Raw genomic sequence first — 26,154 nt, forward strand, 5'->3', positions numbered from 1 at the left:
AAGATCAGTTTCTTGAATCTTGAGGCAGAACCTGAAAGAAAAAGACAAGGCAACTAATACCAAGATATTTTTCATGATTTCCTATCCAAAGGAATCATGAGAAACATCATTGTTAAATTATTCAAACTTGGACTACCAAAAGTCCAGAGCAGTACAGACAATACCCTTGTACTGAGAAAGGATGAGCTAGATAAATCTATGCTTTTTGCCATATCTCCTTACTTATATGAACATGCTTTTCTGTGCCACATACTAGCAAAGAAAACACTCCAAAACAATGAGCTCCATTTCACGTGCAGGATTTCTGTGAGCATTTATTATTAGGTATTTCACATTCCTACAGCATAAACTAGAGGTTTAGGTCTCTTGGGCTAAGATCAGCATTGTCCTAAGTAAGCTTTGAATTTCATTTAAAATACATGCATATATGTAGTCATCTAGCACTAGTCTTGAACTGTTGCAGGGTATAAAACAAAAAAAGAACAACGCCTCTCACCATTATTATAATTCTGGAAAAGTATTTTATCAGTTGATTTCAGCTAGAGATCCTTGGAATGATTAAAAGTTTAAAGTGCATACATTTCAGCTAATTTCTTTGTAAGAGCAATACTGCCTGTATGGGCTTCCCACCCATGCAGAGAACATAACCACTCCATTCTTGGAGGACAAAAAAAAAAAAAGAAAATAAACAGAAAGAGCAACTAATTTCTTGCAGGTATTGAATATTTCCCTTATCAAACACATGCAATGGAAATGCTGTTAGTCCACTGAAGTTTTAGCTGCTGCTACCCATCTATTTGGTAGTGTAAAGCACAGTGGGAACAAATCTGTGGAGAGCAATCCTCCAAATACAAACAGGCAGTGCTGTCCCCCAGAAGAGTCAGTTTAAGAAAGTCAATGAGAATGGATTTTCAAAAGTGAAAAATTATTGCCAAACTTTTAAAGAGGACAAATTTGTCTTTCAGTCTCATTGAAACCATTTCCCCTGTCACAGTGAAGATAGAGTTACCCTAATTACAAATTCAGGAAAGAGGTAGTCTGGGCAATCTTAGCAGAGATACAAAATAGGAAGGATCATGAGTATGTGTTGTGAGTAAATAAATCCCAAATCCCCAGTTAAAGCCTGCTACTTAGCAAGTCATACTAGGTGCCTCCGAGTGTCCAAGCCCATCACAGATTCCCAGGGGAATCTTCTCCCTGAGCAAAAATCACACCTCTAATCTTGGCCAGTACAAACTCCAAGCTGCAAGCTCCAAACTCCATGAGCTGCAAGGGAAGCCTGATACAGCTAATCCCATTGGCCCAATGGGATAAGGGAGCAAATATGTATTAATCAGAGATGTAATACAATACTTCCTACTTTGCAAAATCTTTTGTTAATCTGGATTATTTGTTGTTATCACAGGGAAAAAAATCTTGAAGATTGTTTACAGTGTCTCCTCAACAAATGAGAGAGACATCTTTCACAGTGTCAGTTTCCCATACTATCCTGCACCTCCATCCCTATTAATCTTGTCATATCTACTTTTGCTGTGTCATTGTCACATTCAAAAGGAACATCTTCCCAGTCAAAGGCAGGTTTGACAGAATGCTTCTCAGTGCTCTCATATGTTAAACTGGGACACCATCACTAACTAACTTTTTCTTTTCTTCTACTATCTGCAGGACCATCCATCATGTAAACTCTCAAAAAATCCTGAATACAGAAAATGCATTTACATTCTCCTTGCCCTTTCTAACACTTCTAAAGGCTTTACTGCCCCAATGCTGTAATTATAATTGTGCTAGCTTCATCCTAGAGAGTCCTATCCTGCTTGCTGAAATTGATTAAGCACAGGAAGTGAGAAGAACGGAAAAAAATTATGAATTATCACATTTTGTCTATTCCACAGAAGCTGCTAAATAAGAGAATACTGAAGAAGAAAAAGCATAGCAGAACAAAGAATAGAAAAATGCAAACCTAGCCAACTTCCTTAACCATTCAAGAGCATGCCTGAGAAACACAAAAACACTACAGCTGTACATGCTCAGGCATCCCAGATTCCAGAGTCAGCTTGTCTTCTCCTTAATGACACAGTTTCTTAAAACTATAAAGACTAATTTTCTATTTCTCTGCAGAGGGACAATTTTTTCTAAAGCCTTAAGCACACACATCACACAATTACTGACCTTGCTTTCAGCAAATAATTCTGTTTTATCCAATATTTTAATTACAAACAGTGCAAATATTTAGGATATTAAAGGCTCTTATTGTGAAATAGTTAGGACCAAAGTAATGCCCATGCCTCTCACAATAAATTTATAACAGTAGCTTATATGTCATTATTATTCAAATTGTATACACAATAAAAAATTCCAGCAGCCCACTTGCTGACAAAGCAAAAAAAAAGCAAACTCTTATGCCTGCCTTGGTTGAACAGTCCTCTAATAGACTATAGTGGCTTGTCCTTCAGCTGAGCAGTGGCATTTGCACTTCACCACGTGGACAAGCTGACCCTTTTGACACACACAGTGCATGGTGCAGCACACAGCCAGGGGCCCCTCTGCCACCCTGCCCTGCAGCCACCACACACCAGCAGAGTGGGGAAAAAAACCCAAAGCCAGCAAATCACACCCTCCTGTCACTGCCACAGCACCACCTCCCTACTGACCATGTGTGCAGCATGTGGTTCTGGGAAACAGGGACTGGAAAGGAAAACAGTGACCTCCTTTATCCCACCAGGGATGGGACACTATTTCAATCCTATAAATGTAAATGTGCCAACAAAAGACTGGAATACTTCACTCACTGGCACTTTATTCAACACCCACATGAGAAATCCAAATGCTCCATCAGCATCAACACATTCAGAAAAAAATACTCCTTTCACTCCTGTAATGTGAAGAAGCCTGGATGCACCAGAAACATCCAGAACATCCATGTTTTGTCTCTACTGCTCCACTGAACTTCGGAAAATTTTCATGTTCATTTCCCCATTCATATTCATTAATTCCATTTTCCATGAAAATGGCTCAAAGTCCCAGCTGGTTCAACCCAGCAGGTTTAAAACCTTCCCATGCCTATCTGACAGCTGCTACAAGGCAGAATTCCCAACTGCCCCAAACTACCTCCTTGTGAGCATTCCCAGTGCTGAGCTAGAAGGCTCCAGCCTCTGCCCTGGTGAGCCAGTATTACCTCAGAACTCCAAAAGCAGAGGCCTTGCCATGCAAAACCACCCCAGTTAAGATGAGGTTTGGGTAAAAAGCACTGGCACACAACGAAGATGCAAAAGAGTGGGGAGATGAAGATCAGGTGGGTAAGAGCATCCCAGGGAGAAGAACCAGCTCCTTCAGCTAGCTGGCAACATTCATCCCTGCAGCTGAGAGCACTGCTGAGCACACACACCATGGCCAGCACAGGGAAAAAAGCTCTGGAAGCCTTTGGAGAGTGCCAGAGATCCTATCTCCTGGCACAACACCAAAATCAAGAAGAGTAAGAGTCTCTTCTTTCTCTAAATATCTCTCCACAGAACCAAGTAAACTTAAAAGTATTTTCTTACTGCAGGTTAATTTAAAATTCAGGTGGGAGCATGGGAAATGCAGCTGATTTTGAGAACAAATGCAGAAAGGTAAATCCTAGTATGCTCACAGAATACGTAGAGTTGGAAGGGACCCACAGGGATCATCAAGTCCAACTCCTTGCTCTGCACATCACCATCCCCCAGAGTCACACCATGTGTCCCAGAGCATTGTTCAAAACCTTCTTGAGCTTTGGCAGGCTGTGATCACTGCCCTGGGGAGCCTGTTCCAGTGCCCAAACACTCTCTGGGTGTAAAACCTTTCCCTAATATCCAAGCTATTGACAACCTCAGGCCATTACCTTGGGCCTTGACACTGCTCACCACAGAGGAAAAATCAGTGCCTGCCCCTCCTCTTCCCCTCCACAGGAATCTGTAACTGCAATGAGATCTCCCCTCAGTCTCCACATGAGAGACAAGCAGGGAAAAAATCTTTGAAAACAAGAGCTTATCATAATTTGGCCCATCTTCACTAATATACTTCGGGACCACATTCCAATGGTAGATGGAATTTTAGATTCATATTCAATTTCTCTATACCTTCTGCCAATAGTAGAAAATACAGTTACTATAAAGCATCAGAAAATACAGAAGCTATCATATTCCCTCTCCTCTTCATGTTTCTTACATCTCCTATTGGATTTTTCCCTCTACTAAGATGTACAAAAAAATAATTGTGGCTACAAATCCCATTCTAATGGATTAATTATCTTTGGGTAATCACAATCTACTTAATTGTAAATTGTAAATCCCGACAGACCTGCCACTTTTCTTTCCCAAAATCTGCTTGAGATGGGACTCTTTCTCCTTTGGTGGCATCTCTTAAAGATGACTTTATGAATAGCAGCAGTAGTCTGTACCACGTAACAGTGATTAGCAGGAGCTTTTAAGAGTTGGAGTCACTTTATTTTCTTAGTTCCTCTGCAGAGGTATGTGATGCCTGCACACCCTCCTGCAATCACAAAAGGAGGATGTTTCAAGAGAATATTTCAAAGCCTCAAATCTAAATAAGTTGCTCAGTCAGATTCACCTGCAAGTAACAGAGATCTAGTGAGAAACAGGGATTAACAAATTACTCTTTTCTTCTTGTGTTCTCCACTGACTGACCTCTCTGACAAGCGCCCTAGATTTGAGAGTTTCCCCTGATGTTCCCAGCCACCCTGAGAACACAGGAGCAGCACCTGCACCCCCCCTGCAGCTCTGGGGCACCAATGCTCACAGTGGTAACACTTCCTGCCTTTGCTGGATACTGCCCTTGCTCCTCGAGAGGGAAAGCTGTGAAGCACAAGGAGGTAACCTGGTATGACCCCCAGACAGCAGCACAAACACCAGCTTGGCTTTCCTGTGCCTCACTGCTGCTCATGGCTTATCATTCATATGGAATCAAGCATATCACAGGCCACATTTCAAAGATTCTTTCCTTAATAAAGTCACACCACCTTATCATTTTCCTGTTTGTGGAGTTAGTTATAAAATGTATAAAGATTTTACAGGCAGTTTCTCCACAGACCTGTGCCATATCACTCAGATAAAGAAAATCCACTGTAACCCACTGCTATCATTTGGCATTCTCATCAGCTTTTAAATTCAGAAATTAGCATTCTAAGGCACCTCTCTTATGACATGCATCACTACCTGATACTCAAAATCTGGTTGCAATTAACACTAAAATTCGTGGAATAAAATGCAAAGAAAATAGATATTTTTAATCAAATCTATACATTTTTATATTGTTGTACAAAAAATTTTATTTATAAAAAACCTGTAGGTTTGCCACTTTCATTTTCTCTTAAAAATTTGAGATGTCCATATTAAATATTGAAATTATATTTTCTGGGCTATTTAGACAACTCAAAAAAAAAAAAAAAAACAAAACCAAAAGCACCCCAGAAACCACAAGAAACAAATCAGCCTCCCTGGCTGTGGGAGGTCTCCCCCAGCTCAGCCCTGTGCAGCCAGCCCCACATTCTGACACTGCTCCCCATGGGTGCTGGCACAGACTCTGGCACAGCAGTCACAGTGCTGTGTTTGCTGAGCCCCAGATATCCCACCAGTATTACCTGCAGTCACCCAAGGAAATCCAGATAGATGGGGGTATAAGCACAGCACACGTTAGCCCGACAGGGAATGAGTGCAAAGGTCATTTCTGCACTGGTTTCACTCCGGGAATTCATCAGCAAAAGTTTTTGCAACTTTCAAATACAAAGATTTCACTGTTCTTGTGACTTGTAGGAAACAAGTCTCTGTCTTGTAGATATGACACAGGACAGACAGCAAAGTAATGCACTTCTTGTCTAATAAGAAAATCTTTACTTTTCTTATTAGTAAAATGTAAACAAAATATACACTATTAACATGCATGAGTAATCTGCATAATTTTATGGGCAGTAGGTTTGATGTAAAGAGTTATTTCAACAGAATCCATGCTGACAAGCCATTAACTACCAGTTCTTAGTAGACATATTTGCATAATGTTCCAGACTCTTGAATTTCATCATCTCAATCTGACAAACAGTAACTACATTTTTCTAAAACAATAAACTTATTTCCATTCAAAATAATCAAATAAACCCCAGCCTGTTTCCAGTAGCTATCAGGAGTCTCTGCAGGAGAATCTAAAGCCTCCCTAAGAGGCACTGCATTTTTTAGATTTCCTTATACCTACAAACAATCACAATTTAAGAGACTTAAAGAGATTTAATTAAATGTTGTCACTGAGGGTGACAGCATTATGCCTCTTCTGCACACTGAAGACTTCTAACTCTGGGCTGTCATGCCAGCACCTTTAGCAATAATCATTTTGTTTGAAGGGGTTTTAAGAAATAAAAACAACTAAATCAAACACAAACAAACAAACCACACAAGAGGCTTTCTGAATTTATGGTAGGCAATATTTGCAAAAGGAAAATGAGACTTCACATTTCCCATTATGAAGTTAAGGGCTCTAAACTGCTCAAGATGAGCTACTGGTGCCCCCATGTGTTTAAGCGAGATTTTTACTGTTGCCCTATGCAGGGTATAATAGGCCTGAAATTTACATTATAGGCTTATTCCCTTCCACTCCCCAGAAAAAGGAAAACAACTGAAAACCAAACAATAACAAACAAACAAGAAAACCCCTTAAATATTGGCACAAAACTGTAAGCATGCAAGGAAAGAAAAAAAAGCGTGGTCTCTTACTTCATAAATGCCCTGCCAGACAGAAAAATTAATTTCTATGTTTTTTGAAATTTGAATGCATTTCTTTATTTTATTCTTTTGTTCTCTTTTAACATAGATGCAGCCCCATTATCTGTAGAAAGCTTTCTACAGTAAGGTTTGCAGAGTATTTTAGTGCTAAGCTGAACAGTAAGTACAGAAACACAGCTACTCATTAAAAATTCCTATTTTGGTTTTCTGTTTGCCAGTCTTTTTATAGATGCTGCTAAGTGACCCCAATATAGCTTTCTGATAAGATGAATTAAAAAGGAGAGTGAATATTATGAGAGAAATTAGACTAGATAATACTAGTTTATTACTTTTTGGAATCAGGGCATTTTCTAGACACTACTCCTATTTTAGCAGCCTGACCAGAAGTAACACTAAATTGACAAGTACAGAGTTAAGGAGAAGATAAAAAAAAAAAACAAAACAAAAAAACTCAAACAAACATGCGTTTATAGATTTCAACACAAGAAAAGAGAGAAATTTCTTTCAATTAGCAGGCTGTAATTTTTTTTTAATCCATCAACAAGAAAACCATGTGGTCACTTCAAAAAGGGATCATATGCTACTAAATATATTTTCTGAAAATTGTCCTGTTTATAGTTTTCTTTGGCATAGAATATGTTTGTGACTGCATTTCCACAGCCAAGTAAGCCCTAAACTTTTCTGGGGGGGAAGGGATAGGGTGGGTGTGAAGGTAAATATGGGAATGATCATGTATAGTTCCTTGCAACACATCCAACCTTTGTTATTTTAGCATTTTAAGTCAAAATAGAGTAATTAAAAACAGGAAAAAATTAGAAAGCCGAGATAGAAAATGAGCAGGATCATGAAATTTGCTTGTGAACTAGCAGCAATAATATTTTTGTTGCTTATTAAATTATTAAGCTCTTATTCATAGAAATACTAATAACATGGAAAGTGTTATTATAATAATCACTCAAATTTGCAAACATTTCATTATAATCAGATTGCTAGAGTAAACTTGTTTATATTATGGCAGCCTCAATTTGTTTCCAAATTCCAAAGCCCAAAAATTAATTTTTCCTGACAGTATGTTGCTTGCAAGTGCACACATACAATGGGTGAAGTCTTGGCTTTTTCAAAGTCAGTGGCACCTCTGGAGCTGTGGCTCAGCTGAAGCTGATGGCAAGGACAGCTATCACCACTGCTGCAGGTCTGTGCTGCTGGGGCTATTTCTGGCAAAAACCTTTTGTTAAGTAAAACAATTTTCTGTAGGAACATACTAAATTTATTAAGGTCTTATTGATAGAGGGTTGTTTTTATGCTGAGATGCAGCATCCAGTCAAATGCAGTCAAAATGAAAAACAAATGCACCCCAGAGCAGTCAGGGCCTTAATGATGAGAATGCAGGCATGAATGAAGCTGGTTTTAAAATTTTTACATTGTCACTGAAACGTGCAGTCTGAAAAGTGCTTAGAAGTCAACACTTCTGACAGCTCAGAGTTTCTGATAAATAATAAGCATTTCATACTTCACTGTCCATCATTTCCATGCAAAAAATCCCAATGAAGACAGAAGAGTAGTTCAGAAGAGTAGTTAGTGAATTACCACTTTGCTATGGCATTTCTGATGAAAACTCTCTTTTGCTGTGACACATTCTAATAATTCTAAAACCTCTTTCTTTCCTTCCACCTTAGTTTTCCTTTCTATTATCATGTAGAATTTTTTAAGCACTTGCACGTGGAATTATTAGCCAGTGATAACAGTGTGAATATGTTATGGAAAGTCCACAGGTGAATTCTTCAAAATGTGAAACCTTGTACTGACGTTATTTAAAAATATGTTTTATTTATTTTTTAGAATTAAATGCAAATTTTGATGGATTAGCAATCCTATAAATCATGGCTGTATTTAAAAACAGATTAATGGTGAAAATTCACTGAATTATATGTACTTTTAAAAAAAAGTAGTATGAGAAAATATTGTGGTCAGTGATGTAAGACCACATTAACCTTGAAACTGCAAAGAACATTTTCTTAGATTGAAGTTTCTAATCAGATACATTTAGACATATCTATCTATAGATAGCCACACATCACCACAAGAAACCAAAGAAAGAGTAAATGATTACTACGTGAAAAACTCACCACAGAACACTATAAAAAGCAACATTTGATACACAGGTCTGATTTGCTTGCCTATTTCTACACTGACTGATAGCATTCAACCCACAAGACCATTTTAAATCAACTGGATTTATCACTTTCCAGTTTTACTCTGTTACATAAACAGATGGATTTTTTTTAAAGGAGAAACAAAAAATGTTTCTCTAACCTGCTCTTTGTGGAAGACTGTACAGATGACTGGAAAACTAGCATTACTTCAGTCTCATAAACACTAGAAAACCTTGGATACTTATACAAAGAGATACATAGTCTGATTTTGCTAACACTGTAATTAGAAAGTAGAACATAAAACAGATGAGATTAAATATTTGCCAGAAATTCAGACTTGCTTGTATTTTCTAAGGTTTCTCTTTAAAAAAAAATAGCTAGAGAAAAGAGAAAATGAGAGTAAAATTACTCACTTTACCATCTCTCCCAATTTCTCTATGTATGAACATTCATAAAGGAGAAAAGGGTACAGCCCAAATTACACTCTTTAAACTTAGTCTCTGTTATTTAAGTTTGCAAAAACATGTATCCATCAAAATTTCTTTGGAAAATACATGAACTTAGGTCTGCAATTATCTGGTAGAAATGCCTATTCAGCTTTAATCCTCTCCTCAGCCTCCATTAAAGCAATTGTATCTGTTTTCTAGGACAGTCTGCAGATCAGAATGAGGAAAAAATAGAGAACATAAACTTACAAACTGTGGGTTCTTACTGCACTGTGTCAGATTGATTTAATTCTGAGAGGAAGGTTGAGGGCTTCTGCCCTGTTTTGATGTTCACACATAAACAATAATATTTGGAGTTTCATACCTTCAACCTCTTGCTGTCATGCCAAAAGAAGAGCTGGTTTGTTCAGTTAAAATAGCAACACACTGAAACATTATCCCAATATCCTTATATTTGAGCCAGATATTTCAAATTATTTACATAGCTGTAAAAGACTGATTGCAAGGAAAACTTACACAGTGTGAGATCAGAGGTACTGGCCAAAAAAACCTGAAGTTCATCCCTGCAACATGGTTTTGAGGTGCTACTTGTGGACACAGGGAGATGAGCAGTGTAAGATTTATCCCTTTATCTCACACGGCACCACAAACACTTAACTCCTTCTGGTTTGCAAATGTTTCTAAAAATCCATGGAATTTGGGCTCTATAGATAATATTTGTTTCATGTGAAATATATATGTAATATATTTATACACAATATTCAGGAATAATTTAGCAAACCCATTGTTTTGAGGCACTAGAGATCAGACAGTATCATGACAACATAATTTTATCAGCAAAGCCTGTACATTAAAAAACCCCCACTACTTCTGCCAAAACATTACATTATGGAAGATGGATGGTGATTTTAAAACAAAAATCAAGCAACAACATAGTGAAGAAATCTGTGACTTTAAGCTCATGATATTCTTTCTGTATGGATTAAAAAAAATATATTACCAAAGCATACTAATAAATTAATCATAACTCAAAATATAAATTAACTACCTTCAATGCTCTGTGGACCAACAAGATTCGTAGCTTGGTGTGCTGGGTATTCTACCCGGGGTCTGGCAATGCCCAATTGCTCCATAACCCCATGGAGGAGCCTCTGAATATCTGCTTCAGTAACCCTGTCAGGTGTCCTGGGGCTGTGACTAAAAGCTGAAGCCAATCCAAATGCCAGCAGAAATATCATGTTGCAAAGCAAGGTAGTAATCATAGTGGCAGCCACTCTTATCCTGTCAAAAAGAAAGGAATTTGATTATAAATTATAGCGGGGGGAAAAAAGTCCTATAGTTGTGGTAGAAATAATATCTGATCCCACTATTGGACTTTACTGCCACGGGTTCTAGGGCAGCTGGAAGTCTAGCCAGCTGGAAATTGGGTGGGGGAATAGGGTGGATATGCTCTTCTCTTCTAGAAGAAATATTACGCAGCAAACTACAGAAATCGATTTGCTGATTTGCTTTTTCTGATAACATTAATCAAACAAAATGAATTCACGTTTTCATTTGATGAGAATACGTCATCCACTACACCATCCACCCCTCCACTCCCTCCATGTTTATTATGCTATTTATAAAGCTCTGGTCTAAAAATCAAGAACTCTTCATCCAGGAACTGTATTTTCCAGGCTCTGTTCTTGCATTGCCTGAAAAATCAATAATAAGAAAATGCCGAACAACCTGCATATATTTTGTTTGCACCTTAAGACAAAAGGCTTCCGACTTCATAGGCACCGTCTTTCCCACCTGAAGCAAATAGGCTTCATTTGTTTTCCTTGAATCCCTTCCACTAAATGGCTGCACAGTGTAGTTTAATTAGGAAAAAACCCGCAAAAGCCAACAACAACAACAAACCACAACGAGCAAGTACCACTTACAGTCCTCTGACAGGCTGAATTTTAATCAGAAAGCTTGTTTTCTAAAAGCTCCCTTCCCCCTGACATCAGAGACTAATTAGAATGCATCACTTCCAGTCTCCTGGATAAACAAATCCTCCTCGAGTTCCCCTTGTCTTCCTTAACACACGCACAGCTGCCTGATTCTTCACGCCAGACGTTTAAAGATGCTCCAGCCGCCGGCGCGGCACCTGGAAACGTCTTTGAGACAAAAATGGCTGAACCCCCCATGCTGGGAATATTCCCACCCCACCGCACCGCGCTCCTCCGCTCCTGCGGCCTCTGCAGTCTCCGTCTCGATGGGAAAAAAAAGAATCTGCCTTTCTCAGAACGTCCCCGCCGCCCTCCTCCCGCAGCGCCGCGATCCCGTCCCTTCCCCGGTGCCCCGGGCAGCAGCAGCAGCGCGGAGCCGCCGCTCACCTCCCGCTCCCGCTCCCGGCGCGGCTCTGCGGGGGCGGCGGCTCCGCGGCCGCGCATCCTCCGTGCGCCGCAGCCACGGCCAGGAGCTCCCGCGGGGCTCTGTCCCACCCACACACAAAGCTCGGGGGATGCTAAAAACCTCCTTTTCTCGCTTCGCAGTCTAAAAATAACTGAAGGGTTTTGATGCGTTAATGGTGACAGAAATAAGGTATTACATATTCCTAGGAGAGTATCCATCTTCCTGCTGTGATTTCTATTTCGAATAATATGATTACTTACAGGATGATAGCGTTACCTAACTGCAGCTTTACAGGGTAGCAACACGGCAGCCATCTCCAAGGACTTGCAGGTAAATGGCTCCAGATTAAGCAAATCCAGAGACATCACCCAGAGCCGAGGTTATCAAGAAGATAACTACAAAAAATATCTTGCTAAATGAAGTCTCGCCTCTAACACAGCACTAGGCAAAACGGTAGCTTCTAAAGGTTACCTTATGTATCATACCTTCACTGCTACTGACAGGAATATATCACATGCCAGTTTAGTATAGCTGTCCACAGAAAACCTCTGAGATTATAGCCCATAAGCCACAACAGTCACATGAACTACACTTGCACGTGTAGATTACTCTTTTTGCTGGCCTCTGGTACATTATGCAAGCTGTAACTTGCAGGATTAAGCAACAGGAACTTCCACTTGGCATCTAGTGTTTCTGCAAAACATAATCAACTTTATATAAAGGGATGCATGTCCTAACTGTTCTGCAAAACCTCTAAAAACAAACCTAAACTTTAATAATTTTTTTCTGCTATAGGTTTCTTTGTCAGGGCCCTATCAAATTCCCCCTAAGCCGAGATGTTTCAAGACTAGCTTGCATAGGTGATCAAATGTAGCTTACTGCTCCACATAGGACACGTTGTTAATATGTACCAAATATTTTGAATGCTAATACAGCTTTGACAACCTCAAGTCTTAGTCTTCTAAACAAAAATCAGTGTGACACCTCACTATTACAGGAGTCAGACCTCATCTTCTTCCTGACACTGCCTTTATCTCCTTCTGTCCTATTTCCAGCTCCTACCTCCTTGCACTAGTCATGACAGCTGCAAGTTGTTTTGCTGATCCTCACTTACCTCAGTGAGATGATCCAAAACATGGTGCTCTGGTGCCTGCTTAGCCTATTGAGGGATCTGCCAGCACCAGCTAAAGGCATAGGGTAGGAGCATGCTGCCAAGAGAAGCAGCTTCCTCCTTGGATGGCGGTGAACTGAGAGATTCACTCCTTTCCCTCATGAAACCAAAGGTTCCTATTCTTAACCATAACACCAAGCAAGATGATTAAGATCTCCTCATAGCTGGCTCCCTGGTATTGGGCTTTACAGTAGTGTAGCAAGAGGCAGGAAGTTTCCAAAGATCAAGGAGCTGAACCAATTCCACTTGCAATTTGGTGGATACACGGGGAAGGAGAAAGGAAAAATATCTATTCTTTTGATTAACATACCCTTTTAAGAAGTTCAGAAGACTACTGCTGATAAACTATGCTGCATCATGCCTTTTGATAGTTGTGAGAATTAGCAACACATAGCTAAGATGAATAAAAAGGACAGCCAGAACAGATTTACTTCTGGCTTCAGTATTTTCAGACTTACTAATTTTGGAGTCTACAGTCTGCGTGTAACAGCATAATCTAACTTTCCAAGTCATTATAAAAGAACAAACTCAGAAAAGGGAATAAACAATGGTTTTATTAAAACCAAAAGTATCCAGTGCTTCAGGTCTAACATTTTGCCAATAAGCAATTCACACATACAAAAAGCTAATGAACTGTTTCAAGTGTTTACTCTTAAATAATTTTACAACTGATGACAGACGAACAGTTTTCATTTCAAAAGATGTAAACATTTGGTTGTGCAAATCAACTTTTAACACACTATGGCTTCTTACATTTGTCTCTTGCAAAACTTACAGCATCTAAACCCAGCTTCTGCACCACTTAGTTAACATAATTCTACAGCTCTAAAAATAAATTAAAACTCCCCTCTCATGTTAAGATAAAACATTTCATAACTGAAAATACTTGGTACCTACTGCAGAACACAACACTGGATAAAGTTTTAAGACTTTACAATTCTTGAATAAACTGCACATTTGTTTTTCATGTGTTCTAATAATTCTCCAGTGTGTGTGCACACATGGATTATATTGTGACATTTACCTACTCAACAAGGAAAATGCACTCCAAATTTACTCCAACAAAAAAAAATTGCCTCAAAAGAAATACAGCTCGTATGAGGTTCAACTTAGTAGTATCAAGGGGTGCTACAATACACTTAAAACTAAAAAGTAAATAAATTTAACTACTAATAGCATCAAAGCACTTCCTTTCATATGTCTGTTAAATTTGTTTTAAATATTTGAGGAATTGTTTTTGAACTTGATGCTTAGTCTAAATACTGCAAGAACAGTTTTGGGAGATGCAGCATGTTTTTAGAAGCTGAGATAATCAAAACTTGAGATCTAACACAAACATTTGTGTTAGATTATTTACAGATTAACCGATTATTTGTTTTATAAATCAAATTAATTTAGTTGAACTGACTAGCATTTACAGAAGTTTCAGCAAAAGAAGAAAACCTCAACATGAAACAAACTGCTATTTGTACATCTTCACAACTCATTCACTTTAAACAAATGAAAAATTACAAATAAAAAGAGATAGAAAAAAAATACAAATTTAGATTTTTCCAAAGGTTAACCAAGTTACAAAGAACCCATTTAGCCATCACATTTTATAAGTCAACTGGCTTTGCAGCTGGTAGCAGTTTTACTTCAGATATTGGATTCTTTGGAGAGCCTCTATAACGAACTCTTTCCTTTCCTGAAGCACTTCTTGTGATCATAGATTTTTCTGGGGCAGCACCTGGAATATTTATATTTGCATTAACTTTCAAACTGGATTTAACCATTTCATGATTGGTTAGATCTTCTAGAACAGACTTTGGTGGATGAACAGTTGCTTTTTGTTCATGGATTCCAACAGTTCTGACAGAAATGTCAGGCTTGTCTGATGGATTTAATGGCCTGCAACATGATTTGGATGTTAAGTCTAGCTGCTTATGAGCTACAGAAATTCTGTCACGTGTGCTTTCACTCCTGCGTGGCAAAAGCAGGGAATTCTTGGAGGGTTTTTCTGTGCAGGGGAATAGGGAAGAATCACAGCTCAAAGATTTAACAAGTGGTGAACCAACATCACTTGACTTAACCATCTGAGAGCTTGCAGATTGTCTGTTAGCCTCCAAAAGAGAATTCATTCTTCTTACAGACTGTCTAACTGGAGTACGTTGAAACTTCAGAGGTGGTTTAGGTTTGATTGTAGAATTTGGATCATTTAATGAGAGCTGATTGAACCACTGTATGTGGTCAAAAACCTTCCCATGGTCAGAAACAGTTGATGTTTTAGTTAAAACTTTATCTGAATTTTCAGCTTTCAAGTATTGGTGGGTCATTTCTTTTTGTAATTTAGGCAACTGTGAAGTAGGCAACTGTCCTGCCACAGAAGGTTTACCAGTACCCTCTTCCAAATTACAGCACTTTACCATGCAGTTTTCAGCTGTTTGCAAGTGTGTTAATTCTATTTCCTCTTTTCTTCCAGAGAAATCTGATTTGTGTAAGTCATCTTTTGTTGAATTGTTCTCAACAGCAAACGTCTCTTCCTCGGCTAGTACTTGAGGCATAGGAAGTTCTTTTAGTTTTTTTATATCTGGTTTTGGGACCTGAAGTTCAATCTCAATAGAAGCTTTGAAGCTTCTTTTCTCCAAAATGTCAATTTCCTCTTTTCTTGATTGCTGTTTATCATCATCATCAGATTGACTAAATTGGTGCAACAGCTCTCCGGATTTTACATTTGCTGGATTTTCAGAAACTTCTTCTACTAACACTTCTTTCGCTGAACCGAGCCCTGAGGGACACGGAGTTTCATTTAATATTTCACTTGCTACACCTGAGAGGGATGATTTTTTATCACCTATCAAATTGTGGAGAATGCTCCCAGATGCAGAGAAGGCTTGCTTAACTTTCAGTAATGTTTCTGTAGTTGAATTACTTTCATCTTCACAAAGCACAAGTTCCAAGTTGTTGTCTTGCTTGCTTACAGTTGCAGATTTGAATTCATCTGGAGTAACTGGTGACTTTCCAAATATCAAATCAGATTCTGAAGAGCTGACTCCCATTTCAGAGTGTCCAGGCAGAATTTGCTCATTCTTGCTGATCACCTGAGAATCCATAACAGCTGGACTATCCCAGGACATTCGGTGAACTACCTTATTGTGACATTTTGGAGTTAGTAAGCTTTCTTCTGACTTGCTTACATTCCTTGAACCTTAAAATAAACACCACAGTGTTTAAGAATAATTTATTGTGATTTTAATTTCTATAGACAAAATTCTTACTAAAAAATAATTATCAAAGCAGCACTGAATTTAAAGATGCCATTACACCCTTAGATTTCAGAAATGTAAAAAAAGTTATAAGTGAAATAGTTCCTCTCATTTAACTAAGAGAGCTACTAACTTACACTAGAAACACAACAAACTTGTTCTAAACCAATTCTTTTTCCCAAGAAGCCATTAACATTCAAGTGACTTTTGACTGAAGTTAGAAGCATACTTTTATTCCAATTGCTTTCATACTTTTGTGTACAAAGTTGCTTTTGCAAAGTAAAAAAAAAAAAAGTTTTCCCCACGTAATACATTTGGTTAGGCAATTACCTTTCTTAGGGAATTTTTCAGTGACATATGGGCTGAAGAGTACATCTCTTTTTGCACATTCAGTTCTGCTTTCCAAAGCTTGCTGACTTGCAAGACGCCTTCCAATATTTTCTGATCTACTGCCAGCTGCACATCCTGATACAATATTCTTGAACAAACAAAAAGTGTTAATTGCTTTTATATAAACTTGTAATTTGGAATCTCATTTACAGAGGAAGCTTCAGGAAACCACTACACAAATCAGCCACAGCAGACTTTTCTTGGCCATACTTCCTCTTGCCTCGATTTTCTGCAGACTTAGGTGGGGAACAGCCTCCCTGCATTCAGGTAGACTTGATCACAGTGTGAACAGAGTGACTATGTGCACAGGCTCTGCCAGGGCAGACACTCCACTCAGGAACTGAGACCCACTGATCACAACCATGGTGAGCTGATGCCAACAAGTAGGCAAGCTCCCATCCAGCCACATGCTCAATTTCCCCATTCCCCAACAGGATGAGGGAGAGAATTGGAAAGATGAAAACGAAAAGGGACACATACCCCACATATGAAAAAACCCAAACTCATACATGATGCAAAGGTCATCACTTACAACCATCAGACCAATTCTCAGCAAGCCTCTGAGCAGTGGCTACTTTCCATAAATTATCCCCATCCCAGTTTTTACTGGTGAGCTTAACATTACATGGCATGGAATTGCTCCTTGGTCAATTCAGGTCAGGTGCTCCTTCCCTCGGCACCTTGCCCATGCCAGCAAAAACAAGCTCATCAGTTACTGCTATGCAAATAAACCTCTAGTTTCTTGTACTTGACAGCAAGCAGGTTCAATTAACACTGGGATCCCTCCATTACAAAATACATCCTTCCTACTCCTGAAAAGCAGTGCCCCAAACTTTGGATTAAAGGCTGCAGTCTAAAGAGAGGACTGGGTACTTACCATTTCTCTGTTGCTTTTCCCCAAACCAAATTTCAAGCGTAAAGACCTACGAACCATTTCTTTTCTGCTTATCTTTGGAGAAAAACAACCAGTCTTTCCTGATTCAGCCCTGGAAGGACAAGAGAAGAAGGGACATAAACTCTTTAGGATGGCAATGAAAACATCCTGACATTTATTTACAGTTATTTCCTCTAGTTTTATTAATTTTATTGCCTTCTTGCCCACCTTTTTTTATGGGCACAGAAAGCTATTATACCAGATCTTATTTTGTTTCGACCTCAGTTTTGCAACACTGGTTTTAAGATTACTATAAAAATTTACCAAAATCAGTAATTTTAGAGACAGATTGAGGTCATTATTCAAGGACACATCTTCCCAATTTATCTTTAGGTTTTGAGAGTAAATTACCTGTATAGTTTTTTGCTTGCAAGTCTTTTACTTCTTCTATTCCCCGTACTGGACACATGATTTTCACCCATGGTAGAGGGAGATAGTGAGGTTTGTGATGACTCAAGACACACACAAGGACTTGCTTCAAACTGAACTACAGGGACAAAATTATATTTATATGAACTTAAAATAGTCACATTTTTTCAGATAAAGACTTAGGAGTCAACACAATAAAGAACAGGTTCTTCAACAGCACAATTTTTTGCTTATTTTGTAGAGTGCTGGCTTGAAATTACTTTGACTTCCACTTTAAAATTAAACAAAACTGTTGCTTGTAGCATCTGCAAAAGTGGCTGAAATGCAATTAATTACATGCCACTGATAACACTACCTCAAATAAAAGTTTCCACATTATTATAATCAGATCAGTTCCTCAAATTTAAAAGCTCAAGAAGAAAAATGAGACAGTCTCATTATTATATGCAGTGTGCTTTTTTTACCTACCTAGCCAGAACAGCTAAAGTAACAATGAAGAAGAGTTACTTTTTTTTACTACTGGACATTTTATGAAACACATGCATCACTGCTATCTTTATAAAATGTCATTGCTTTGGTTTGCTTATCCATACAAACAACAATTTCATGGAGAACAGAAATAATTTAATAAGAAAAGCACTAAGTTTTATAACACTCATTTGAGGAGAAAAAAAATAATCAAGCAAAACAGCCAGTTTAGAAATATCCTTCCACTCTAACTTCAGTCAGCAGCACATGAAAGAACCAAATAAATATAAAACAGGATTTTCAGAATAGCCTGATGGTTGGAAGCACTCTAGGTAGAATAGAGTGGTACTAAAGTATTGTCAAACAAAAGTACAATTTTCTCTAGAGTTTTGAGATGTAGCATCTAGAGGAAAGACAAGATAGGATACAAGCAACAATTACATTTCACATAGAGCTAAGATCAGCTATTTAAGCATTTCCAAGACAGAAGACTATAGCTTTCAAAAGGTTGGATGCATGGGCAGTCTTCATGGATTTGTGCACCAAGAAAGAAACCGGAGTATAACCTGAGTAATACATAAGAAGTAAAAAAGGCGAAAGGACATGAGGACTGCAAGTATGAGAGATCAATAGAACAAAAACCAAGAAAGAATTTGGCTTTTGCTCAATCCATGTATCACGAATCACCAATAGACGTAAACATACACAATTTACCAAGATGGGGAAGCAGTGCAAGGAATACTTTCAGCAACAGGCATCAATGACTGTCTAATAAGAACAAACGGCTCCACTCTTAAATTAAAAGCCAACAACAACCACTTCAAGCAGCAAGGAAAAAGTGATGGCACTGTACCTGATGCTGGTGTTGAGCTGCTGTTAAATATGCTACTTGGTAAAAACTCAAAGGCAAAACTATGTTTAAAAGATCGTCTCTTCTTGCTGGACAAGCCCTGAGAGCAATCAGCTGGAAGTTTACGCTTGGTGCTTGGAGTAAGAACCACCGGAGTCGCTGATGAAAGGACTGAAATTAAGAAAAATCAAATTTGCAGTAATAGCGTAAAAGTTGGAGAATTTAATAAAGTGAACAGTTGTTTTGGGGTGTTCTAACTCTGAAAAAACTTGTTGCAAAAGCTTAGTCAAAGTGCATGCATTTTGAACAAGCAAAGCAATTCAGTATAGCTTAGGGTTTGGTTTTTTATTTTGTTGGTTTTTTTGCAAGTTTAGAGTACCAGAAAGGAAAATCCAAACCCACACATCAATGAAACAATATAGGTATTAGCAGGAAGTAAATGTACAGTTATCTTCCATAAGATTTAGAGACTGTAAGCATGAAAGAATTTTAGTCCTCGCAGATTCATTCTAAAGATAAAATGCTGCACTACTGCACTGAAGCCTTAGTGGTTCATTAGCTAAAAAGCATAAGTTTGGTTGGGTTATCCCCACAGAGCTAAACCACACAGCCCTCTACTGCAGTGATTGTAGCTGCTCCAAGAATTACAGTAAATGCAGTATCCTCAATAAATATGTATCTATATTCAGTTATAAACACTTTATATTTAATCACTTTCCTTCAACTAAGTTCTAATTCTTTAGTTTAAAAAATTGTTGAATATAATTAACAAATCCAGAAGATACTGCATGGGCTTTACTCAGTACAAATACACCAATACCTACCGCTTCTGTCTTGTTGAGGAGTAGTGGAGGGTGTTCTGTTAGATTTAAATTTATTCAATGCTCCACTAACAATATCTGAAATGCAAGACACACCAAGCAATCAAATTTAAATGGGAAGCTTGTCTTGCTCTGTTTTCAACTCAAGTTTAACTCAACTTTTTTTTTTCAGTGACAAAAAAGAGTAAATCAGTTTAAATGGTTGTTTTATGTACAGAATATCATAACCCAGATCTTCCCACCAATATAGTTTTTATTGCTTTCATAACAGCTGAAAAAAATCTTTCCTCAAAATAACAATTATTGTAAAAATCCAAACAAAAAATCCAACAAACAAACAGAACAGAGAAGTACAATACACAAAAAAACATGCCATGGCTAAACATACAATCATACAGCCTTAATTTCAACTACTGTCAGGTTTAATACTCCAGGTACATGAGCTAAATAAATACCTATGTTTTTATAGCAATACATAAAAAATCTCTTTGCAGTGGATTTGAATGAAGTCAAGCATACACGTTCCATAGTATTTCCTCTAAGAGAGTATGGAACTGAGAATGCACCATTCGATTGTCCATATCTGGCAAAAAATCCAACTCAGCCCTATTGAAAACTGAAAAAAACTCGCCCAAAATCCCAGATCCATGACGCCAGAGCATACACTATCCAATAATATCCAATTCAGATTTACCCTTCAAAACACAAATTAGCTACTCTAATTCAAAGCCCACTTGCCATTTGCATCCCTGCTTTCTCATGACCTGACTGCTCCAAGTATATATAAAAGCACCATTTCAAAATTAGCAACAACAAACCCTTCAGCCTTCTGCAACAGGATCTGAAGTCGACTCAACAAAAAGCCAGAATATCAATCTGGCAACACAAATCCAAAATAGCTTCTTTAGTAGACAACAGTAGACAACTGAGTAAACATACAATAATGTTACTACTGAAGTCTTATACAGATTTTGCAAATCAAACCAAACCATTTTGAAGACATCTGTTCTGCTTGTGAAAGAAGCAAGTGGTTAGGATCAGACTACCTGAAGTCTCAGTTCTGGTTTTGGAATTTTCATAAAACATACCTACCCCCAACACTTCGGTGCCTCCTCCTCTTACAGTCACTGGGAGACTCATTTTCACTGTCTTCGTGGCCGCACAGTGAGGGAGTAGATTGAAAGACATCAACACCTAACATTGAAGGAATCTTCTCCAAGATAAATTCTGGTACTTGTCCTGGAATAGTCGAGAAGTACTCTTTTGTAATCATTCTTAAAAGTTGAAAAGAAAAGCTGTACATAGGTTGGTGCATCGAGACACACTGATAAGCATTTATCATCTTACCGATTTCTGCTGCATGGTCAATAAGTGTTTCCACGACAGCAGCTTGCAAGCGAATTTTTTTTTCTGTACTAGTGGACATCCTTTCATTTTCGTTCGAGTGCAAGAGGTTGGGAGCAAAAATCACTGCCAGATTACTGCTATCCATTCTGTTTTCACTGGATCTTAACAAAAAAAGGTTTTTTAATTTAAATTATCAGAACGGAAGCATGGAAAAAGAAAAGACTAAATAAGACAAGTGCAATTAAAAAAAACAAAAACAGACTCATTCACTGAAGTGCTTACATAACAAGATGAACGTACAGATTTATGCATTCCAGGCCACATAACTGCACAACTATGTTATTGAAATCAAGAAGTTATAGTTCCCCTCAGTTTTAGGGAATGCAAGGTATCAAATTATGCTAATTCTGCTGCACAAAGTTTGAACAAAGTCATGTCTCCATTAATTAATTTTTCATAAAGAAAACCTTGGATTTATGAACTAAAAGCCTAGGACTGAATTTAGTAAGTATCTGCATATATGGAAGTTTAAAATGGCAAACCACTCACAGAAAGTTACAGCACTTGCCTGGACAGAGAAGTGGTTAAAGGAATCCAGAGCTGTTTACACACCCTTTACACTGACCTTAAGGACACAGTTCTCAGAAAGTTGAAAAAATATCTCAAAGCTGCAATTGTTCTGTCAGCCATCAAACACGACAGCAACATGGTTGCAGTTTTCTTCTCATTCCCAAGCTGCTGAGCTTTGAATAGACCTTCCTGCAGGTGAGGTGGGAGGATGGGTTCTGGCAGCTCTCTAAAGAACTGTTTGAGAAGCCCTGCAACATCACACGGCAGTGCAGCTGAGAGGCAGTTTTCACCTTGATCCAGTTTACTCTGAAATTTTTCATAAGAAACACAATTTAAAGTCTTCAACATACTGTCAGACTTCTACATTTAGGCAGTAATGCTCTAGCCCGTGACACAACAGTCGTATCTTTCCCATTGTTAGTTTCAGCCTTGTCATGTTTAACCCAACTACATTATCTACAGTGAGACACAGGCAAGGTTGTCAGACCACGTGCATTAATTTAGAGGTTTCCCATCTTCCCTCCACCAGAAGAACACTGTTAAACAAACATCCTCATAGCGTGCACAATTGCTAATAAGTTTGTTCAGTCTTAAACTATTCTCATCACCTAGAAGGCAAAATATTTAAAAGAAGAAAAAAAGAAGGGGGAAACCTGTCAGCTTCTGGGCTAGATCTCCTATCATTTCTAGGGCAGGTAATGTTACCAATCTACTTCCAGTGTTAAAACTTGAATATGACTGAAAAGAGTTCAAAAATTAAAATATGCTCAAGTGAAACGCAGCTTATTAAGAAAGAGCCACTTTAGAGAATACCTTTAAAGCTTTTAAGCGAACAAGAGATCCAGACTTTCTGAAGAGTCCCTCAGTATGAACATGTTCTTCCAAATATGCACATGTATCAACAAGAAAGCTGAGGAAAGAAGAGTAACATAGTTCTGATGCTCAGAATAAAGCTTGGGTTTTTTTCCACAAAAAGCTATTTCACTATTGTTTGTAAAACTTAATATATAGAATAATTTCCCTCAATGACAAGAGAATAAAGAAATACAACTGAATTCACTGTAACTCCCGCATCCCTCCTTTTCTGCCTGGAACTACTCTTATATGCCCCAGAAGCTCTAGCAGGCATGGAACAAATATAACATTCCTTCTTCTGACAAGTGTTCAATACCATAAAGAGAGTAAAGTAAGCACAAAATCTAAAAACACATTGTAATTTACCTTGGAACATAACCATATTCTGGCACAAGTGATTGTGGCAACGCATGAAAAGATATTCCAAAGATTTTACCCTGAAATGCAAAATTCAAATCATGTCATTCGAAAGTTGATATAATTATCAACTACATATTACAAAGAAGCACACATTCCAGAAGGAGACATAAGGGGAGGTTAAGGCAAAAAACAAAGTCTTAAAGATAAGATGGATAAGAGCTATTGTCTGGAAAATCACTGCCATCTCCAGAGATCTAAAACTATGCTGATAACACCCTAGATGATTGTGAAACAGTAGAAAGCTTTTCTGCAGTATGTCTTACACTTCTTATTTTACAAGAAGTTAGTTTTCTTATAGGACTCACAAATCAGTAAGGATATTAACCAGATTGTTTTGGAATCTCACCTTATTTTTTCAAATTGACTAGATCCTATTCTTCTTAAAAATCAAAACAAGACAATTGAAATAAATATTTATTCATCTCAGACACACCACATTGATTTTTTTTGGAAGGATTAAACTCAATAGAACAATCTAGACAACTGTTCTGAACCTCATATTTAGCATTTCTTCTTAAAAAAACTGATCTCTACTGCCTTAGAGCAAGACATTAGAGTAGGTTACATATTAGAAAATAAGTTAAGTCCCATCAGTCATTACTACTGATGTTCACCTACAGCATCAACAACTTCTACATCCTACAACTTCTACTTTATTTTTTAATATTCATGTTTACAGAACATGCAAGCCAGTCCCTCTCCCAACCAGAAGAGAACTGGGATCATGCCCAACTTGTTCTTAGAGCTGAATGCAAACTCTTAGTCATTCATAGCTGAAATTCAACGTGCTGTCCATGTTACAAAACTGTTAATCAGTAACTAACCCATTAGACCCAATCTAATCTGTCCTACAGAAAACAAACATAATACCGTCAGGAAAGAGAAGCAACACATCTGTCATTGTGTTCAAGGTTGCTACTAAAACTACAAAAAAAAAAATTAACTCCAAGAGAGAACGTTTTTTCTGTATGTATAAGATTACAAACGAGAAAAATCCAGTGGTTTGGAATTCAACATTTAAAATTCCTAAGTGATATGCTGACTTCACTAGGTTTTGTTTGATGTGTCAGAAGTTGTGATTTAATTTCTTATTAATAAATAATAAAGCTAATAAAATTATGTTTGTTCCTTCATAACGTAAAAAAGGCATCCCTTGTCAAAACAAATGTTATTCTGCAGCTTTACCTACCTTGCTCACTAGTTAAGTTCACATTTTCTTCCTTGCATACAATTTAAGCACTACAGACAGTCATGCACACATCTTTTATCAAGACACGCATATATTGTTCACAGTTTTTATTAGCTTTTCTTCAAATGGCAAAGTCTAGAACCATATGCTTGATATTGACAAGGAGAAGAAAACTAATTCTAACTTTACTTTTGCCTTCTCCCTTTCCAAACAACTCAACTCCAGCATGTCTTCCCAACTTCCTCGATTTGTATTGGCCAAGGATTACTGCAGCATGGTATAATATCTTCTCAGCCTTACAGAAAGCTCAGTCTGAGGATGTTCAGCTCTGTGCCAGACCAGTTGCACAGAGATCTTGTTGAGGACTTGACCGTGGTCCACACTTTATAAATTAAAGAGTCTACCAGAAGATCAGTGCTCTGAAACGGACCTCAGTGCTGGCATCCACTATAATAGTTCGGTTTTAAATAAGAGTCCTGAGACAGAAAACACTTTTTTCCTTCATCAGCTTCAAAATAGGTATTTAAGGTAATGGGAGAGATTTCATTCCTGGACCACTGGCAAACCAAGGCAAGAGCTGTCTGTGCCAAAATACTTAGTCATGCCTTATATTAAGAAACCATGCAAATAAAGCCACTCAAAATTCCCCAAAAAACCTAAGAAATTAAGTAAAAGACACACAGCTTTTAGAAACAACACCGCAGCTATATTCCAAGACATAGTACAATTACTAAGATTTTAATTCCGTGGTGAGTGACATCAATCACAGTGAAGCACATAAAGCTCTTGCACGGATCAGAGGCGAGGGTGCGTGTTTCAGTGGCCAGCAAGCCCACGGACAAAAGAGGAACACATCCCCTTCGCCATCTGGCCTGCCCGGCAACACGCGAGTGCCAAACTGCCGGGGGCGGGGGCATCCAGCGCCACTGAGCCATCACCTTCCTGAATCATAACACAGCTATATAACGGCCCCCTGGAGAGCTTGCACGCTGAAGGAAAGGGGGAAAAAAGCTCTATTCCCCATTACAGGAGGTGATACCCCCCTGTTAGGGGCTAGCGGGAGCCGCTGCATTACAGGAACAGCACTGCTGTCGGAACCAGCGCTCCCGGCGACAGGACCAGCCCGTGGACCCGTGTGAGCCTTGGCTCTGCCAGGCCCGGGAAGCGGAGCCCCTTGAGCTTCCCCGTCCCGCTCACCTCCGCCGCTGCTCCCGGCGCCTTGGCCACCGCCAGGCAGCTCCCGCTCTTCACCTTGATCCCGTACGAAGCCCGGAGCTCCTCCAGCACCGCCAACCGCACCAGCCTCCGCCTCTGCTCCGCCATCCCTGCACCTTGCACCCCCCACCCTCTCTCCCCCGGCCTGGCCCCGCGCCCCTTAGACCCCGCTGGGCGCCATCGCGGCGCCGCTCACCGCCCGGCTCAAACCCAGCGCGCGGCCCCGCCCGCGCCTCTGATTGGGCCGTTCGCCGTTCGAAATCAGGCCCCGACCGCCCAACGGCCACGCGGGGCTGCCCCACCGCGCCTGCCTCCGTGCGCCGCCTCTCGGCTTACCCAGCCAAGGCCCCCGCGTGCCACCCGCAGGCGATCGCGCTGGATGCCTAAGGAGGGGCGGAACAGTGCGAGGGGTCTGATCTCTCCATCCGCTTCATCTACCATTCCTACGTCTCCGTCTATCCCATATGCCCTCAATCCCTCCGTCCCATACCCTCTCATCCCCAACACTTGCCCGCCCCTTGCCCCTACAAGTGTCAGACCAGCGGTTCCGAGTTTGGCCATGGTTCAGTTAGTGGTCTCTTAG

The 26,154-nt window shown here is 39.0% G+C and overlaps 2 protein-coding genes across 8 annotated transcripts in view; both read right to left on the reverse strand.

Moving 5' to 3' along the window:
• The window catches only part of SCG5 (secretogranin V), a 29,344-nt gene extending 17,167 nt beyond the window's left edge, over positions 1-12,177 (reverse strand). Inside the window, exons 1-2 of one of the 6 annotated variants that reach the window (XM_088167203.1) lie at positions 11,988-12,177; positions 10,394-10,626 (exon numbers count right to left, since the gene is read on the reverse strand). In XM_088167203.1, the coding sequence (XP_088023329.1) occupies positions 10,394-10,607 (214 nt within the window). In that variant the 5' untranslated portion in view covers positions 10,608-10,626; positions 11,988-12,177. Of the gene's footprint in view, positions 1-10,393; positions 10,627-11,270; positions 11,873-11,987 lie in introns of those variants that run through there. The other 5 variants (XM_014891245.2, XM_088167204.1, XM_088167206.1 and 2 more) reach the window with 5 other exon arrangements.
• Positions 12,178-13,431: 1,254 nt separating this feature from the next.
• ARHGAP11A (Rho GTPase activating protein 11A) lies at positions 13,432-25,682 on the reverse strand. 2 transcript variants are annotated; one of them, XM_014891248.2, is made up of 12 exons: positions 25,554-25,682; positions 23,114-23,184; positions 22,706-22,802; positions 21,948-22,198; positions 21,323-21,483; positions 21,068-21,214; positions 19,979-20,053; positions 19,158-19,325; positions 17,819-17,954; positions 17,411-17,519; positions 16,474-16,621; positions 13,432-16,085 (listed from the first exon to the last, which is right to left on the reverse strand). In XM_014891248.2, the coding sequence occupies exons 1-12, from the start codon at positions 25,677-25,679 to the stop codon at positions 14,497-14,499; spliced, it is 3,078 nt and encodes a 1,025-aa protein (XP_014746734.2). In that variant the 5' UTR covers positions 25,680-25,682; the 3' UTR covers positions 13,432-14,496. The 2 variants fall into 2 exon arrangements, with proteins under 2 accessions (XP_014746734.2, XP_014746735.2); XM_014891249.2 differs by lacking the exon at positions 19,979-20,053.
• Positions 25,683-26,154: the final 472 nt, after the last annotated feature.

Source organism: Sturnus vulgaris, chromosome 6, assembly GCF_052056855.1.
Source record: "Sturnus vulgaris isolate bStuVul1 chromosome 6, bStuVul1.hap1, whole genome shotgun sequence".
Lineage (NCBI taxonomy): Eukaryota > Metazoa > Chordata > Aves > Passeriformes > Sturnidae > Sturnus > Sturnus vulgaris.